Below are 20,466 nucleotides of genomic sequence, written 5' to 3'. Positions count from 1 at the left end.
GTGTGAGTAAAACAGTTCTGAGCCGAAGAGAAACAAAGAGCTAGAATGTTTAGAAACTATGGAACTTTAAGTTAAAAAGAAAACTATTTTAAAGTGTTTGACAAAGCTGCGAATTTCAGCCAATGCAGATCCTTGTCGGTGAGCCTTGTTGCGAGCGTCAGCGTGGATATATATAAATGTTAGAAGAGCGCGTGACTAGTTGTAGACCGAGCAAAGCTCGAGAGAGGACCTCGTTCTCATTTTTCCTGACACAGTTTAGCTGTGAGGTTTACATAGAGCAAAACTGTACCGAATCGCTTGACCATCTTCATGACAACAACAAGAATGTGGCCAGTAGTGCTGTTATTCACGGAGATTTTTTACCTAGAGACTTCTTCGCAGTTATTTACAACAGGTAAGACACAAAAATTTAAGAAAGTGTTTGAAGTTTCTTACTCAGTCGCGCCGATCACTGACGACAAATCACATAGAAAGACACTTGAAGTGAAAATATAGAACGCATTTTTCGATGTATTTACTTACTTTTTCCTTTATACCCACAGTTGTTTTTATTAATTATACAAACTTCTTGTTTCGTATTGATAAGTTTCTTCGAGATTTTTAGTACGTGTCTTTTTATTTAAAAGAACTCATCAAGAGAACCTTTGATACTGAAACTCTCGTGTGCGTATGCCATTAATGAAACAATATGAGGGAGGTTGGTTAAGAGAGCAAAGCTTCCTTGCTAGGTTGCTGTCTGAGATATCAAACTTCTTCCTACTTTGTTGAAGGCTACATTCAACTCTATTCGCATAAATAACGTTTCTGAGAAAAACAATTGAGGAAGATAGCCTTACGCTTCGCATCAATCGATCGTCTCTTGGTAGCTTATAGTTCTAAAACATCAAACTTAATGCATTATGACTTGTGTTTGGCCTGGAACAAAAGAAAACAATATCGCCATATTGTGGGTGGTTACGTGCAGAAGATTAACTCGTGACACTTCGGGAAGTCACAGATAAGTTATAGGAACGTTAATGAATTTATTATATCTGCAGGGCTACTGAAAACTGATTTCAGAAACTAAAGTTATAACTGTTTATTCCCAGCCGTGGGGGCGTTATAATGTTACGGTCAATCCCACTATTCGTTGGTTAAAGAGTAGCCCAAGAGTTGGCGGTGGGTGGTGATGACTAGTTGCCTTCCATCTAGTCTTACACTACTAAATTAGGGACGGCTAGCACAGATAGCCCTCGAGTAGCTTTGTGCGAAATTCCAAAACAAACAAACAATTCCCATAACATGGGGGGAAATACTTCCCGACATAACAGCAATAGTTCTATATCTAGTATACAACATAAATAAAGATATCGAACGCAATCCATCAGAACTTACTTCACCTCTTTATTGTATCGTAAATATTACTCAATAAAACTGGTTTTGCACTTCGCTATATTATTAATAGTAAAACATAATTGACTCAAGGTCATTTTTCAGAGACTAAGGTTACATTTCACTTTTTTATTAATAACACACGAGGATGTACCCGAGAGAAGTTAGCAACACACAGTGTGTTACTTGAGATTGGTTCGTAACACATATGAACAACACCTAGATAAGTTCGCAACAGTAAGGATCTTCAAGGTAAGTTAATAACGCATCACAATTCTCTGACTTAAAGTTATTAACACACGGAGATTTAAATTAGATAAGTTATTAACACACGGAAGTGTCCCGAGATAAGTATTAACACAAGGGGACGTCCCAAAGTAAGTTGTTAATAAATAAGTTGTTAATAAACTAGATATGTTTCAAAAGTAAGATTATGACTTATCATGTCAATAGTATTACATTCTCCAAGTCGCTTCATTTTTATCTAAAACGTAACAAAATTTTTATTTGAAGGCTATTTAACACGTACCCGATTTAATGATATTTTGCATGGTTAATATTTTGTTTAACTTTACGTTATAATGCGTTTATTGTTCTTGCGTGGTTCGAATTGTCTGTCAGACACTCTGCTAAAAAAAACAAACAAAAACAAACTGCTCGACAGTGTTTCCTATCGAGTTCAAATTGCTGTTACTCACTCTCGCTTAGTCACAGGTGTGTATGTCTAACATCGAGGTTTCAGCGACTAAAGGAAGGTTGAATAATGCTTATTTGTTCTAAGAAGAAAGGTCATGACACACGTGTGAGTAAGAAAACCAGAAGGAGAGTGTTTTTTTTTATAGCAAAGCCACATCGGGCTATCTGCTGAGCCCACCGAAGAGAATCGAACCCCTGATTCTACCGTTGTCAATCCGTAGACTTATCGCTGCCCTAGCGGGGAGCCCAGTAGGAAAGACTAGAAAAAAGCTTACAAAGTTACCACCTGTCAACAGTGATTAATGTTAGATTATCGAGAAAGGTCTAAACGTGTGTCTTATGAGTATCGAGTGTAAATATAACTATAATTGGATACATTTCTATTACCAGTATGTAAGCCTCCAAAAATTTGTAGTTGAACATGGTGGATTCAGATGGGGGGAGCTATATCTAGTCCTTGTGAACTTCAAGTTTTATTTTTCAGTTTTGGTTTGCCTCCCCTCCCCAGTGGCTCAGCGGTATGTCTGCGGACTTACAACTCTAAAAACAGGTTTCGATACCCGTGTTGGGCAGAGTACAGATAGCCCATTGTGTAGCTTTGTGCTTAATTCAAAACAACAACAGTCTTGCTTTGGATATTATAGATAACTATACGCTGCACGTTTGAAATTCACTCTGATCTCTTCCTTACTATATACGTTTTATAGCGATTCCAAAATTGCTTTAAGCATTCCAGCTTCCAAAATATGTTCCATACGTATTTTTGTATATATATAAGACATATTTATCATGGAAAGTACCATAAAAAATCTTTACTGTTATATTTAATTTTTTTTGGTCTATAACGGTAAAATAAGAACATTTGTATTTGTGTTTCGTCATTTCCGGTCACTGAATTTATTAAGACACCAACATGAAGAAACCCATAAATATTTTCATCTTGATACTTATTGGTGACTCAACTGCCATTTTAATTGCGTCTCGGGAGACAAACTATAGCTGGTCAACAATATCTAAACCTTTACGTCACGCCTCATTAAATGTTAGCAGTATCTCAGAAATTAATACATGTAAATCACATTTGTTGACAGTGATTTACTCTCAACAGCAGAGCGTGTTGATCCATTCGTAATTCAAGTTTCCAAATAATCGATCAATGGAGTCTGCCGAAGCTAACACTATTCTATCGTAATTATATATGCATTCTAAAATTAATAGTAATATACTATTACACTATCGGCCTGAAACTGTAACATATAACATGTAAATAAAGAGCCGTGGTTTGTAAAACGAACGGCGAATGATGAGCGTTAACCCTCAAGTGGAATCACAATAAATATGTGAGACTTTAAAAGCGAATTACTTCTCTTAAAACTGCTCGATACATTTATTACTGTAAACTTAACCACACGCAAGCTTTCAGTGGGAAGCAACAACAAAATTAGGCTTAACATAAGAAGGTGATTTTTAATATTTAAAGATCAAACATAACTGAGATCCAAGCTGGCAGAAGAATAGCATTGTTTGATGGTTAAGGCACTCGACTCGTGATCCGAGGGTCGCGGGTTCGAATCCTCGTCACACCAAACACGATCGCCCTTTCAACAATGGGGACGTTGTAAGTTACGATCAATCTCACTATTCGTTGGTAAAAGAGTAGCCCAAGAGTTGGCGATGGGTGGTGATGACTAGCTATCTTCCCTCTACTCTTACACTGCTAAATTAGGGACGGTTAGTGCAGATAGCCTTCGTGTAGCTTTGCGCGAAATTCAAAACAAACCAAACCCTATAGTCTTACACTGCTAAATTAGGGACGGATAGCGCCGATATCCCTCTTGTAACTTTGCGCGAAATTCAAAAGAAACAATGTCTCAATATTTGAAGATCAAATATAACTGAAATTTACTGTGGCAAAATAACATTGTTCTCCAATACGATTGTTTTATTAATTTATGAAAAACATGTCATAGACGTAAAGATTATGTTTGTCTATTGATTTGTATTTAACATTACGTAAACTACTCCATCGATTTATAATACAATATATTATAAAACACCGAAATGTATGCTTTCATTAACAAATTATTTACCCTAAAGTTACTGTATGAAGACCGTTAAGCAAAATCACTGAAAACATGGTTGTTTTGGGCTTCGCAATGACTGAGTAAAGCGGAATTTCCTGAACGTAGGGTTGTTTTTTGTGTGTAAATTTTAAAGAAGTTTAACTGGAAATTCTAAATATCAGTGTAATAAACACAGTAAACTGACACAACAGTGAACCATCTTTATGCTATATAAACAAAAAACGTAACTAAGATACAAAGAGTTCGCTGTCGACAACGGGATGTGTCGTAGATAGCAAGAAACCGAGTGGGAAATGTTTTGTTATCACACAAGTTTTACGACACAACAGAGATATTAAGTTTTAGTTTTCTAATATACCTGTTTTTCGCCACTTATCACGGTGTTTGGTATTCGTGTCACCAGGAGACAAAAGCAACGAAACATACACTTTACTAAAGCACCAGCCTGTTTTTAAGGTGCTTTAAATAGCTGTTACAAGACCTCGATCATCCAGGCTATTACAATTATCACTAATGAAACAAAATAAGTATTTTAGTATTTGCCTATCAACAATATATTTTGCATGAAATTTGAACTTTATGTAATTACGTTTCTGTTGTGAAATTTAGAGAGAAAGAGCCCCCTTCCGATCAATTAATGAAACAAACGTGCAAGAAGCTGCATGTTCACATATAAATATATGATGGTTTGATCCATATGAAATATTATAGATAAAAGAAAATAAAGACATTATATCTAAGGAGACGGGAAACCTTTTAAAATATGACGATATTATATTTAAGGAGACGGAAAACCTTTTAAAATATGACGACATTATATTTAAGGAGACGGAAAACCTTTTAAAATATGACGACATTATATTTAAGGAGACGGAAAACCTTTTAAAATATGACGATATTATATTTAAGGAGACGGGAAACTTTTTAAAATATGACGACATTATATTTAAGGAGACGGAAAACCTTTTAAAATATGACGACATTATATTTGAGGAGATGGAAAACCTTTTAAAATATGACGACATTATATTTGAGGAGACGGAAAACCTTTTAAAATATGACGATATTATATTTAAGGAGACGGGAAACTTTTTAAAATATGACGACATTATATTTGAGGAGACGGAAAACCTTTTAAAATATGACGACATTATATTTGAGGAGATGGAAAACCTTTTAAAATATGACGACATTATATTTGAGGACACGGAAAACCTTTTAAAATATGACGATATTATATTTAAGGAGACGGAAAACCTTTTAAAATATGACGACATTATATTTGAGGAGACGGAAAACCTTTTAAAATATGACGACATTATATTTGAGGAGACGGAAAACCTTTTAAAATATGACGATATTATATTTAAGGAGACGGGAAACTTTTTAAAATATGACGACATTATATTTAAGGAGACGGAAAACCTTTTAAAATATGACGATATTATATTTAAGGAGACGGGAAACTTTTTCAAATATGACGACAATATATTTAAGGAGACGGAAAACCTTTTAAAATATGACGACATTATATTTAAGGAGACGGAAAACCTTTTAAAATATGACGACATTATATTTAAGGAGACGGAAAACCTTTTAAAATATGACGATATTATATTTAAGGAGACGGAAAACCTTTTAAAATATGACGACATTATATTTAAGGGACGGAAAACCTTTTAAAATATGACGACATTATATTTAAGGAGACGGAAAACCTTTTAAAATATGACGACATTATATTTAAGGAGACGGAAAACCTTTTAAAATGTGACGACATTATATTTAAGGGACGGAAAACCTTTTAAAATATGACGACATTATATTTAAGGGACGGAAAACCTTTTAAAATATGACGATATTATATTTGAGGAGACGGAAAACCTTTTAAAATATGACGACATTATATTTAAGGAGACGGAAAACCTTTTAAAATATGACGACATTATATTCAAGGAGACGGAAAACCTTTTAAAATATGACGACATTATATTCAAGGAGACGGAAAACCTTTTAAAATATGACGACATTATATTTAAGGAGACGGAAAACCTTTTAAAATATGACGACATTATATTCAAGGAGACGGAAAACCTTTTAAAATATGACGACATATTCAAGGAGACGGAAAACCTTTTAAAATATGACGACATTATATTTAAGGAGACGGAAAACCTTTTAAAATATGACGACATTATATTCAAGGAGACGGAAAACCTTTTAAAATATGACGACATATTCAAGGAGACGGAAAACCTTTTAAAATATGACGACATTATATTTAAGGAGACGGAAAACCTTTTAAAATATGACGATATTATATTTAAGGAGACGGAAAACCTTTTAAAATATGACGAAATTATATTTAAGGAGACGGAAAACCTTTTAAAATATGACGATATTATATTTAAGGAGACGGAAAACCTTTTAAAATATGACGACATTATATTTAAGGAGACGGAAAACCTTTTAAAATATGACGACATTATATTTAAGGAGACAGAAAATTTTTTAAAATATGACGATATTATATTTGAGGAGACGGAAAACCTTTTAAAATATGACGACATTATATTTAAGGAGACGGAAAACCTTTTAAAATATGACGACATTATATTTAAGGAGACGGAAAACCTTTTAAAATATGACGATATTATATTTGAGGAGACGGAAACCTTTTAAAATATGTCGACATTATATTCAAGGAGACGGAAAACCTTTTAAAATATGACGATATTATATTTAAGGAGACGGAAAACCTTTTAAAATATGACGAAATTATATTTAAGGAGACGGAAAACCTTTTAAAATATGACGATATTATATTTAAAGAGACGGAAAACCTTTTAAAATACGACGATATTATATTTAAGGAGACGGAAAACCTTTTAAAATATGACGACATTATATTTAAGGAGACGGAAAACCTTTTAAAATATGACGATATTATATTTGAGGAGACGGAAAACCTTTTAAAATACGACGACATTATATTTAAGGAGACGGAAAACCTTTTAAAATATGACGACATTATATTTAAGGAGACGGAAAACCTTTTAAAATATGACGATATTATATTTGAGGAGACGGAAAACCTTTAAAATATGACGACATTATATTTGAGGAGACGGAAAACCTTTTAAAATATGACGACATTATATTTAAGGAGACGGAAAACCTTTTAAAATATGACGATATTATATTTGAGGAGACGGAAACCTTTTAAAATATGTCGACATTATATTCAAGGAGACGGAAAACCTTTTAAAATATGACGAAATTATATTTAAGGAGACGGAAAACCTTTTAAAATATGACGACATTATATTTAAGGAGACGGAAAACCTTTTAAAATATGACGACATTATATTTAAGGAGACGGAAAACCTTTTAAAATATGACGATATTATATTTAAGGAGACGGAAAACCTTTTAAAATATGACGACATTATATTTAAGGAGACGGAAAACCTTTCAAAATATGACGATATTATATTTAAGGAGACGGAAAACCTTTTAAAATATGACGATATTATATTCAAGGAGACGGAAAACCTTTTATATAAGATATAAAGATACTTCGACAAACATTTTTACTAACAAAAGAAACAGAAACATTTATTACATTTAGAACTTGGTAATACGGACGAAGAATCCTTTGTTAAACCAACAGTTTTTATTTCTATTTTCTTGCTAAGCCTATTTAAAACATCTTCTCAAATAGAATGTTTAAACAAAGTACCACGTGAAGCAGTGTGAAAAAAATCCGTAAAATCCAGAACAACGGAAACCAATATATGATTCAAACTTTTAAAGGAAATGTCAAAAAGCAAAAATATTACTTATTTGTGTAATATTTAAACGTTTCGAAAACTCAACATACGCGAGAACGTCAGCGCTTCAAAACTTAACATGGTCGAATATTTGTATAAAATCCACTGAATCTTGAAACCAGTTGATTCTAGTTTCTCCCACTGAGATGAGTTTGATAACTATTTATTAAATGTTGTTTTTTTATTCTGTTTAAAAATGAAATATCGATCGTTAAGTTCGAAATAACAAAAGATGTCGAGTTGTTCTGACGAATTCCTCCAATGTGAATGTAACAAGAGGGTTACAACATTGTTCAATCTAGAGTGTATATAGGTACTTACTGTTTGAACTGTAGGGTGTATTTGTCGTAACATAGTTCAAACTGGTTGCGTATATACCAGGAATAATTTCAGTCAAATCTGAAAAAAATATATAAAAAAATAATCTTTATTTACTGCATATATATATATATATATATACAAACGATTTATTCGACATCCAACATGTATCTATGATATGGAATTATCTTATAAGTGAAATCAAGAATCTATTTATTTAAAATATGAGTGAGTTTAGAAATACATAGTGACTAGGTTAGAAACAGATTGAATGAAATACCTATTTAGTTGGGAATATAATGCCCACGCGCCTTCTTAAAATAGTGACTCGAACACTGCCGTCGTCTTCATGACGACAAACTCACTAGAAGTAAAAATGTATCTCAGAACAGCTTGTATGGGTATTAACACTTTTACTACTAAAGCAGAAAACAACGTTCCAAACTCTCTCTTTGTTAACCTCAAGAAGCCCGGCATGGCCAAGTGTGTTAAGGCGTTCGACTCTTAAACTGAGGGTCGCGGGTTCGAATCGCGGTCACACCAAACATGCTCGCCCTTTAAGCAGTGGGGGCATTATAATGTGACGGTCAATCCCACTATTCGTTGGTAAAAGAGTAGCCCAAGAGCTGCCTTCCCTCAAGTCTTAAACTGCTAAATTAAGGACGGCTAGCGCAGATGGCCCTCGAGTAGCTTTGCGCGAAATTCAAAAACAAACAAACCTGAAGATGACCTATGAAGATCGAAAAGTTGTTCTCTGCTTTATTAATAAAAGTGTTAATATCCATACCAGACGTTCCGAGATACATTCCTATCATCTGTTATACCAAGTTAAAAAAAACACATTACCATGGAATATATATTGTGATACTATTAACATTCAAGGTTTAGTTGTTTTCCTTAAGAATGTGATTCACGTGTGAAAAACGATTACTTCCAATGTTTAAGTTTACCGTGTCTTCCCTATCTCCACCCAGTTTATGTTTCGGTTTAGCCACATGCCTGTCATGCACCAGAAACACTTTTACAGGGGTTTCCCATTACGAAGTTCCATTTTATATTTTAAAAGAAAAAAAAACCACTAAAACAAACGAAAAAAGAGAGAAAAAAAGTCTTAAAATTTATCCTGAAAAAAATTTAAACCATGTCGCAGTGAATAAAGGTTTTTAGTTTTGTTTTTCTAAGCACAAGATGGCCATTATTTGTCAGGTTTAACTAAGTTTTACCTTTGCCAGTCGTACATATATCATAAGGTTAGATCAGCACTTGACTATATAGAATATTTATCCATATTTCCAGCAGGAGGACAGAGAAATAATCATTGTGTGACTATTAACATAAGTAAATGTATTTTGTATTTTATTTCATATACGTTTTCAATTATCAAAAAAATAAAGAGTTTGTTATGAAATAAAACAAAATTAATGTTGGTCTTGAAAAGGGAAATTTGAGAGTTAGTGTAGAATTAACCTGTTGACTGTCAAGTATTTCAGCTGCTATAATACAACTGTAGTGCTTCTTCCTTTTGTAACTTTTTTTGGATTTTGGATCGAAAGTGAAACAATTTGTAAGTAGGTCAAATGCATGTGTGGTGCTGACATCTGGCGTTGAAGATAGGTATTATTGAGAACAAATTAACTCGTCCGTGGCACTGTGTTACCGATCGGCTTGGACGAGTTATCTCGTCTACGGCACTGAACAGGTTAATGAGGGAAAAAGCGAAGTTGAGAAAGTTAACTTAAACAAGTTGAGAACAACATAGGGTTATTAATAATCGGTTTTAAACATAGAAATTTATGATTAAGCGTAATATTAAAAAATAATTTTAATTTAATGTTTTGATAGAAAGGTGGACCTTTCGAATGTGCTCCGGTTATCGGGTTTTTGTTTTGTTTCTATGATATTAAGACTGCTTGAACCTACGTGTTATTCTAACACTTAAGTTAATGTTTAATAGGCGTAACGTTTCGAATGAAAATGGGGGATGACTTATGATTTACAAGATTAGAATGTAGCTGCTTTGTAGATGTAACAGTTATTTTAGTATAATTTATTTTATATGGTGATTATAGATGTTTTTAAGCTACAATGTTGTTATAACATGGTTTTAAGTGTTGGGTGTATGTAGTTACATTTTGTTTAAACTGTAAGGTGTTTATAGTTACAACATAGTTTAAGGATTCCGTGTATTGTATACATAGTAAAGGAAAAAGACGCTGGGCCCGGCATGGTCAGGTGGTTAAGGCACTCGACTTGTAATCTGAGGGTCGCGGGTATGAATCTGTGTCACGACAAACATGTTTGCTTTGTTAGCCGAGGTGTCGTTATAATGTGACTGTCAATCCCACTATTCCTTGGTAAAGAAGTATCCCAAGATGTGGCTGTGGTTGGTGATGACTAGTTGCCTTCCCTCTAGTCTTACAATGCTAAATTAGGGAGGGCTAGTGCAGATAACCCTCGTGTAGCTTTGCGCGAAATTCAAACCAAACGAAAAGGACGCTGTGTTTCTAGTTATTAGGCGTTCAAGTCTCGAGGTTAACAATGTTACTCCATAGATCAAAGAAAGTTCTATCAAAGCTACGTATGTAAAGTTAGACATTAAAAGAAATACTTAAGAATTTTGTGCAGTAGATTCCAAGGTTAAAGGTTATGGTAAAGTCAGTTTTGTTTGTTTTTAAACAATTGTTAAAATATTAATCATCTCGTAGTTAAACTTGAATGCAACTTAAATTAGTTTTATTCTGAAAACGAGAAACAGTGAAGGTTAGATATTACAGAATTTTGTTTAGTTTACATTAGAAGTGAATTACGATTTCAAAATAAATGAACACCATAACATAGGTTTAAAAATAAAAAAATTACCAAAGACTCTTCAAGAAAGTTTATTTCATAAGTTAAAGTTCTTATGAAGATTACGAGTATTACTGAAGATTCGTATAACAGCGCTGTTCAAAGGGTTAAAGTCATACCGAGACTTAAAGGTGAACACGAAATTTTAACATGAATTTGTTTAGAAATGTTTTTTCAAAAATGGTTTAAAAAATAACGTCGGCTAGCTGAAGATTTATAGTAAGGAGAATTTGCTATAAAACATCTTGTATCAGTAAATTAAGGTATAGAGTATTTTCTATGAATTAAAAAAGAAACAGCTCTTTCTATTTAGAGTTGTTAATCAAAATTCCAGTTCTTGCTAATACCATAGATTTTTTTTTTTTTGAGAATTATTTTCATAAGTTAAACCTACAATAACGTTCTTGCAGGTATTTCTTTAAAAGGGGGTCTTTGTACACGTGTAGCTTGGTGCAAAGAGTTTCGTGTGCAAACGCCATCAGTCATTGCGTGTAAGATATTTGAAATAAAGCCACATGATTAACTACTCTTGCTTAATGTACAATGCTAATTTACCTGCCACTATGTGATTAACTAAGACTTATAATTCGTTCAATTTCCTTGTCAACGTGATACTTTTTACCTCAATATTATTTTACTCGGTGTTAATCAACCAAGTATTTCATAACGTATGTCTAGGAACCAGTGAGAACAGACAGTTTTCTGTTTGATTCAGTGAACTACAAAACACATTTTGTATTTCTCTTTAAATATTTTTTGGTATCAAGATATTGAAGCCCTGTAGCCTGAAGTTATGTAGTCCTGAAACAGTTTTAAAATGTAAAATGCAATAATATGATTCGTGAAGGTATTGTAGAGCAAAGTTTTTCCCTTTAAGGGCTAACATCCGTAGAGAATTGTTTAAAATCGGATATTAAAATAATACTATGTTACTTAGCAGGTTCGTTCTCTGTAATTTAGTGAATCATTTTCACGTAACGCTTTTATTATAAGAGAAATTTAGTTATGTTAATAATGTTTTTGTGATAGAAACGAAATGAAAACGTAAGAATTATTTTCTTGGTCGCTGTTAAAAAAATATTTTGTAAAGTAAAGCGACATGAAAGCGTAAGAATTGTTTGTTTTCTCACTGCTGAGGAGTGATTATAAAACTAAACACTTTAGTGGTATTATGACGCTTCTAAAGTCTTAGCTGCGGAACCAAAAACAAATTAATTAGAAGTTTCGTCGACTCTTGAACTATCGCAAGGGACTTGCAGCGTTCTGACATTCCCATCAGCCACTGGTCTAGGTCAAAACAAATAAGTGAAGATTGTCCAAACCCTCGGGGAAAAGAAGAGTCGTTTTCTACATCGACGGCTACTTGTGTAAATGAAGTCAACACTTGTTGGCTCATTGAACCAACGTTTTAGATCTTCCGATGATTTCCAATACCGCTTGGCTAAAAGCTTAAGTGTCCCTTGAAACATATCCCTTCTTCTAAAGGTCTTCTTGTACTCAAACGATCGATGCTAGCTTTTCAAACGAGATAATTTTTGACAGCCATTTTTAGCAGAGATTGTTATGGAAGCTATTAGTTTGATAACATTGGAATATTTTTCAATAACGAAAGGTAACAATAATTACATAATAATTTTTCCGATATTGGGGGAAAAAAAATAAAAAGATATGATGTCGAATTTTAAAGATTTACTTATAAACTCACTTATCTCAATAACAGACAAAGGTGCTTATCTGTAAATAAAACGTTTATGTGATCGAACCGTTTCCTGTAAATAGTTCGCATCTACTGTAAACCGTACAGATGATTTCAGGAAATCCTAGTGTCCTATTAAAGATTTTAACAACCAAACAAATTCAAGACCGCTACACGAGTTGTTTATTCGCTAAGAGAACTTGTGGTTTATCGTTTATGTTTTCTGTCTTTGTTTCTTACTTACCAAACTCTTCTGTACATGAATGTCTTTCTAGCGTTTACCATTCAGCCTCTGTATTAACAAAAGACAAAACACCAATATGAGAGGCAAGAAATACATTTTTGTGATAGGCATATCACAGATAGCCCGTTGCGTAACTCTACGCTTAACCTCAAACAAACAAGAAACACTTAATTTGAAAACGACAATTCCATATATTAAAGAAATGCAAGACACTAATAGAGGAAAGACATTTCCGTGGTTGGTACACCACAGATAGCCCATTGCGTAACTTCTTGCTTAACTACGAAAAAAACAAAACAAAAACAAGACGTGTTTAATTTTAAAACAACTATATGTATATATTTTAGAGAAAATTAATACTAATCAAGTTAGGTAAACAAAATCAAAAGGAAAGACTGCGTTAAAACCAGCAAATCCAAACCTCTAACTAATTATATTAGTTTGTGATAACCTAAAAACAAGCCCAGAAAATAAATTATAAAACAACGAACCACAAATGCTGCACTATTTGAAAAGATCTCAGGAAACAAGTTAAAATATGGGATATAAAATGTACCATAAGTTTGGGAGGTGACTGTAGAAGTAGGACCCACATTGCGATGGTGATACACTGTCTATCAGTCTTAACCTCTGACATACAGAAATAATATATAGGAGTAGCAATAGATATGGAAATAGAAATTAGGAGAGCGAGATGTGGGCGCTCAAGCCTACAACGTTCCACATCTATATGACCCTTCACTGCCTGTAGACAGTTGTGGAAAGGTGAGTGCTCTCCAAAGTAAAGAAGAGAAAAAGTGTTAGAACCTTATTTTTTTTCTACTTATTTTTAAGTTATAACAAACAATGTTTTTGTGCAAGGAAGAAAGATTTTGCTAAAAATGTCTTGTTTGTTTGTTTTTCAACTTGTCCACGTAGACAACACAAATTAAACGATATAAGTTAAGGAAACATAAAAGTAACAATGCTTTGTTAGTTTGTTACGCAGTAAGTACAAATTTAACACGTACTTTGTTATGCAGTAAGTACAAATTTAACACATACTTTGAGGGCTTAGTGAGTGACACAGAACATACAAGAAGTTTTAAAGAGATGAATTTGTTTATTTCCTGAATTTCGCACAAAGCGACACGAGGACTATCTGTGCTAGCCGTCCCTAAGTTAGCGGCGTAAGACTAGAGGGAAGGCAGCTAGTCATCACCACCCACCGCCAACTCTTGGGCTACTGTTTTACCAACGAATATTGAAATTGACCGTCACTTTATAACGTCCTCACGGCTGAAAGGGCGAGCATGTTTGATATAATGGGGACTGGAACCCGCGACCCTCAGATTACGAGTCTGACGCCCTAACCACCTGGCCATGCTGAGTCGGAAATGGGACACAGATTCTATTTAGTTTGTTAACTAAGCTATACCTGCACATAGCCTTTTTTTAACGCTGAGCTAGTATGGACATAGCCGTCTTTAACTTTGACCTCGTATGCACATAGGCATCTTTAACTGAACTAATAGACTCGAGAGAAAACAGTTATTAAACAGCATTACCACCAACTATTTAGGTACACTTGTTTGACTAAATCATAGAATTTGTCGGTTATTTTAAGTTGCACCCACTGTCCTAATATTATAGTGCGAATCGGATGAGCCCTTGTATTCGTGGTTCGAGGACGCTAACTATTAGGCCAGACTCAGCCCCAACATAAAATACGATATGAACAGAAATAGTTAGCCTGAAAACACTAGACTTTGGAAAGTTTTCTTGAGAAGAGACTAGTTGAGATTACTATTAAAAACTCTCAAAAAAATGACAAACTATTGATTGCAAATGCTAGCTTCGAAACGGAACATATAAATATTGTTAAATAAAAACCGAACATCAAAAGATATGTATATGTATATATACAATAATCAAGAAATAGTTAGCTATTACGAACATTAACATGTCAGTAAGCTGTACGGATTGAAACCTTGACACAAGTGCTGCATACCACACGTGCTTACTTTATTAAGGCTAAATGCTGTAATGCTATAACCTAGAGAGGCGTGTTTAGCGGATAATCCAAATGACCACCACACGAGTTATTGCACCAGTAACATCGTCTTTGCTAAGAACTGACTAATATTTCAGGAGGTACTGACTGACATAAATATTCTCTGAGTTCGCACACCGTTAGAATTACCTTCGTTAATAATTGACTAAAATTAGGTACTGACAGATATGAAACACCACTGCCAGGAACCGATTTAAACGCTTTTAAGACTGACTCTTTGGGCCCGGCATGGCCTAGCGCGTAAGGCGTGCGACTCGTAATCCGATTTAAACATGCTTTTATAATGTGACTCCCACTATTCGTTGGTACCCAAGAGTCGGTTGGTGATGACGCCACACTGCTCTAGCCTCGAGTAGCTTTGTGCGAAATTCCAAAACAAACAAACAAACTGTCTCTTTGCGCCATATACATGTTTGTGTTTATTAGTAGATTAATTTTTATCCGTTAAAATTTCATGGCATTGAAGTCCCTCAAATATTAGTGGACTTCATTTCAGTAAACAAAACAGTTGTATCTCATTCCAGAAACTCTTGAGGGACTAAGCAAGGAATCTAAGGCTTAAAAATATAACAAAATATAATATAATAAATACTGTAATTTGTCTTATGACAAATTTCACTGATTATAATTACGTTTCTCCAGTAAAAGTGTTCACTCAATTTCAATGTGTAGAGAACATATTCGGTGTTTTCGACTGGGAATAGGGCCCGGCATGGCCTGGTGGGTTAAGGCGTTCGACTCGTAATCCGAGGGTCGCGGGTTTGAATCACCGTCGCACCAAACATGCTCGCCCTTTCAGCCGTGAGGGCGTTATAATGTGACTGTCAATCCCACTATTCGTTGGTAAATAACTGAGAGCTATGCTTCTTTTTCTTGAGGGTGCAGTTTGCAAAGTTTAGATTTTTCAATAAGTAGCAATTTTGAAACAAATGTACGACAAAATGATTTTGCTTTGAAAGTTTGGTTTGTTTTGAATTTCGCGCAAAGCTACACGAGGGCTATTTGCGCTAGCCGTCCCTAATTTTGCATGTAAGACTGGAGGGAAGGCAACTAGTCATCACCACCTACCGTCAACTCTTGAGCTGCTCTTTTACTAACGAATAATGGGAATGATCTACACGTTATAACGCTCTCACGACTGAAAGGACGAACATGTTTGTGACGGGGATTCGAACCCACGAACCTCGGATTACGAATCGAACGCTTGAACCCACCTGGCCATGCCGAGCCCTTTGTCATTTATTGTCATAGATAAATATAACTGTGACCCAGAGGGCGTTGTTTTACACCTCTCACGCCTATTCTAATGTCATGTCACCCGCTGGTACAGCAATAAGTATACGGATTTACAACGCTAAAATTAGATGTTCGATTCCTTTCGGTGGACTCAGCATTTAACCCGCTGTGGCTTTATTATAAGAAAATGAGCAATCCAAAGTCAGATATTATTTTCTAAATTGTTTTGTTCATTGTGTTTTAACACGTACATAAATCTGATAAGAAATTACAATGGAATTTTACATGTATATACAGTAAGCTTTCAAATACGTTTTCAAGTATCCAGGGTAATGTTGAAGAAAATATTTTACAAAACTGATTTACAGTTCATGTTTTACTTTTTTACCGTGTTTACGATGGAGCTAATTAAGAAGTAACTTCTATATACCATGAAAACCGCTAACATTGTCATTCGTCATACCACAACTTGAAGTGACGCACAAAGTAACTGATAGGACCATTTTTCAGTCTCAGAGTTTCGTGGTTCAGCATTCGTGAACGGACTCCGAATGAAAAATTAAATTTGGTTATAAATGGTATCTTTTCTGATTCCATGCACGTGAAGCAGATTTTGTCGTAACAAAGAGATAGGGATATTTTATTTTTAATATTTGTTTTCTTTGGTTTTGAATTTCGCGCAAAGATGCTCGAGCTCTATCTATGATAGCCGTTCCTAATTTACCAGTGTAAGACTAGAGTGAAGGCAGCTAGTCATCACCACCCACCGCCAACTCTTGGGCTACTCTTTTACCAACGAAAAGTGGGATTGACCGTCACTTTATAACACCACCACGGCAGAAAGGGCGAACATGTTTGAGTGCGACCGGGATTCGAACCCGCGACCCTCAGATTACGAGTCTAACGCCTTAACCACCTGGCCATGCAGGGCCTGTTTGCTTGGAATGGAACAACAACTATTAATCAGAGCCATATCATAGAATGATTAAAAGTTTCAATGAATTCCTTAACGTATTAGTTTTGTAATTTATTGAACAGTTTACACGATTTTGTCATGTGCCATTCTATTTTTCATTTTCTCTAAAGCGAAATTAGATACTACAAAAAAAAACGTTTGAAATATGTAAGCACGTTAAAAATAGACTCACGCTTAGCTATATCTTAACAACCACTTTCTGTCAAACGCTAATAGAAACTTTAATTTTTTTAGTTTAGTCCTCTGGGATAAACAGGTTTCTGAGGTAAAATTCCTGGCAAGAAACTTTGATCTAAGAACATTTTTATTGCTTTATGGATATTTCTAGTATTTGTTTTTTTTTTTAATCTCGCGCAGAGCTACACGAGGGCTATCTGCGCTAGCCGTCCATAATTTAACAGTGTAAGACTAGAGGGAAGGCGGCTAGTCATCACCACCCACCGCCAACTCTTGGACTACTCTTTTACCAACAAATAGTGGAATCGACAGTCACATTATAACGCCTCCACGGCTAAGGAGGCGAGCATGTTTTGTGTGACAGGGTTTCGAACCCGCGACCCTCGAATTGCGAGTCGAACGCTTTAACCCACCTGGCCATGTCCGGGCCGTCTTCTAGTGTTTGAAACCAGATGTTCACACAGTCATAGAAACACTTTTTATGTTGATCACTGAAATGGGCTGTTTAATTCAGGGGTTCCTGACCTGAGTTCGAACCCCAGTTCTACCAAACACGTTTGCCTTTTCAGTCATTATAATGGTACTGTAGTGGCCCACAAGTTGGCGGTGGGTGGTGATGACCAGCTTCCTTCCCTCTTGTCTTACACTGCTTTTTCAGGTATGACTAACGCAAATAACCCTCGTGTAGCTTTGCGCGAAATTCCAAACAAACAAACAAGCTTTATAATGCATGTTATTTATTATTATCGGGGCTTTACTTTTACAGTAAACAGTACATATTGTTTAATATAATGTAATCGTATTCATGCCGCTTTCGAGAGAAGAAAAGTATTGAAATGTTTGTAGTTTATAAAATTTTATTATTAAAACTTTGTGGTCGCAAAAGTTTTGCGGTTTTTTTTTTAATTTCCGTTAAAGGTGTAAGATCGCAGCCGGTTAAACGTTTCAGCAGAGGTATCTTCATTTCATACCACGAAACATAATTTTCTTTCGAATGTGAGTTTTTTTTTACCTGAATGGAAGGTGTTCAATCAAACCGACTGAAGTGATTCACGCAAAAAAGCGTGACCTGAAAAATGACCTAGGAACTTATTTTAGTCGTAGTGTTACATTGTAGTTCGGTCCTTCCTCTCTGTTTCTTGTACTGAAATTGCATGAGAGACAATGGGTAAGAAGACAGAGAGAAAGTTAAAGATAGCAGGACTGTTTAATATTATTTTATAACACTGATTGTTATCGGTGTTTAACACAATTCTAGCGATTTTGATACCCTTTATGGTTATTTCTAATCTTGTGATCTTTTCATATAAATCAGTTTCGCTTTCTCTTTCTTTTGTCGTCTTCAGATAAACTTTTAAATATTTATATTTAAATTAAAAGTTTGGTAGTTTGACATATTTTATTTTTCACCTTTTGCTAGTTTAATGTTTTATTTCTCGTTATTTGGTTCGGTCTGTTCCAAATTTTGCGCAAAGCTACACGAGGGCTATCATTAACACCCACCGCCAACTCGTTGGCTACTCTTTTACGAAGAACAATGAAATTGACAGTTCCATTATAACGGCCTCATGGCTGAAAGGGCGAGCATGTTTGGTGCGACGAGGATTCGAACCTGCGACCCTCAGATTACGAGTCGAACGCGTTAACCATCTGGCCATGTCGGGGCCTTTTCATTTTTTGTTTTTAGATTTTACTAAATATTCATCCTTAAGGTCCATTTATGAGAACATGGATTAAAAACGGAGAAGGACCCAGCATGGCCAGGTGGTGAAGGCGTTCGACTCGTAATCTGATGGTCACGGGTTCGAATTCCCACCTCACCAAACATTCTCGCCTTTTCAGCCGTGAGGGCGTTATAAATTATAGGTCAATTCCATTATTCGTTGGTAAAAGTGTAGCCCAAGAGTTGGCGGTGGGTGATGATGACTAGCTGCCTTCCCTCTAGTCTTCCACTGTTAAGCTAGTAACGGCTAACGCAGATAGCCCTCGTGTTGCTTTTCGCTAAATCCAAAAACAAACAAACAAACAGAGAAGGAACAGCTAAGAGTTATTAATTTAATAAATATTTTTCTTATGAAATGAAACTCAGTTCGAATCGTCTAACATATCACACAATGTTTATCCACGTATCCATTTCCCTTTTATTTTTCTAACTCTCTCTGCGACCTAATCCTGTGGAGAGAATGAAGCATCCACATTCGCGAGGTAAACGTATTTGGAAGTGATTTTTCCCTAACTTTAAAGGGATATCCGTTTTTATCATGACGCATACAACTTCCTGAGCACGTGATCGACAAAGAAATATTGCTTTAAGTCCAGTAGGTGCAGAACTTAACACGCAAACTTACCATTTATTGTACGAAAGGATGGAACTTAAAGTTTACCTTTTTGTGGTATGTTGAAACTTAACCAAAAGTTTACGATAATTGCTTAATGCAGTTACTTACGAGAACCGAAACGATTTACTTTATTTTGAAAGTACAATGGACCACTGATTTAACTCGCAATGGCAAAGAAAGTAAAGTAAACATATTACATTTCACAGCTACAGCAAACATAAGGTGACAACTCACTTGCTGAAAAAAATGACACATTCACTTGCATGTATAAATTAGACTATATTGGCTAATTAAAAGTGAGCGTTTCTTATCCATTAAATGTGTTTAAGGGGAATTCGTGAAAACGATTTTGCAATGCTTCATTATTCATCACTTACAGACATCTAAACCGATGTCCAATAAGTTCCCAGCTGGGACATTGGTAAGTTTTCAGATTTACAGCTCTAAAATCAAAGGTTCGTATCCTTTTGGGTGACACAACAGATTGACGATGTGGCTTTGTTATAAGAAAACGCACGCTCCGATAAGAAATTCAACCCTCGTGTTATTTACTGAATACCTTAGACTTTATTATTCGAAAATATGCAGCTAAAACA

General features: G+C 34.9%; 1 protein-coding gene across 1 annotated transcript in view; it reads left to right on the top strand.

Annotated features, from left to right (window-relative positions):
- The first annotated feature begins 212 nt into the window (after positions 1-212).
- LOC143222426 (lachesin-like) overlaps positions 213-20,466 on the top strand; it is a 74,802-nt gene continuing 54,548 nt past the window's right edge. Inside the window, exon 1 of the mRNA XM_076448929.1 lies at positions 213-394. Coding sequence (XP_076305044.1) covers positions 310-394 — 85 coding nt within the window. The 5' untranslated portion in view covers positions 213-309. The remainder of the gene's footprint in view (positions 395-20,466) is intronic.

The sequence above is a fragment of the Tachypleus tridentatus genome, chromosome 8 (genome assembly GCF_004210375.1).
Source record: "Tachypleus tridentatus isolate NWPU-2018 chromosome 8, ASM421037v1, whole genome shotgun sequence".
Classification (NCBI taxonomy): Eukaryota; Metazoa; Arthropoda; class Merostomata; order Xiphosura; family Limulidae; genus Tachypleus; species Tachypleus tridentatus.
This window is presented reverse-complemented; position numbering and strand designations above follow the sequence as displayed.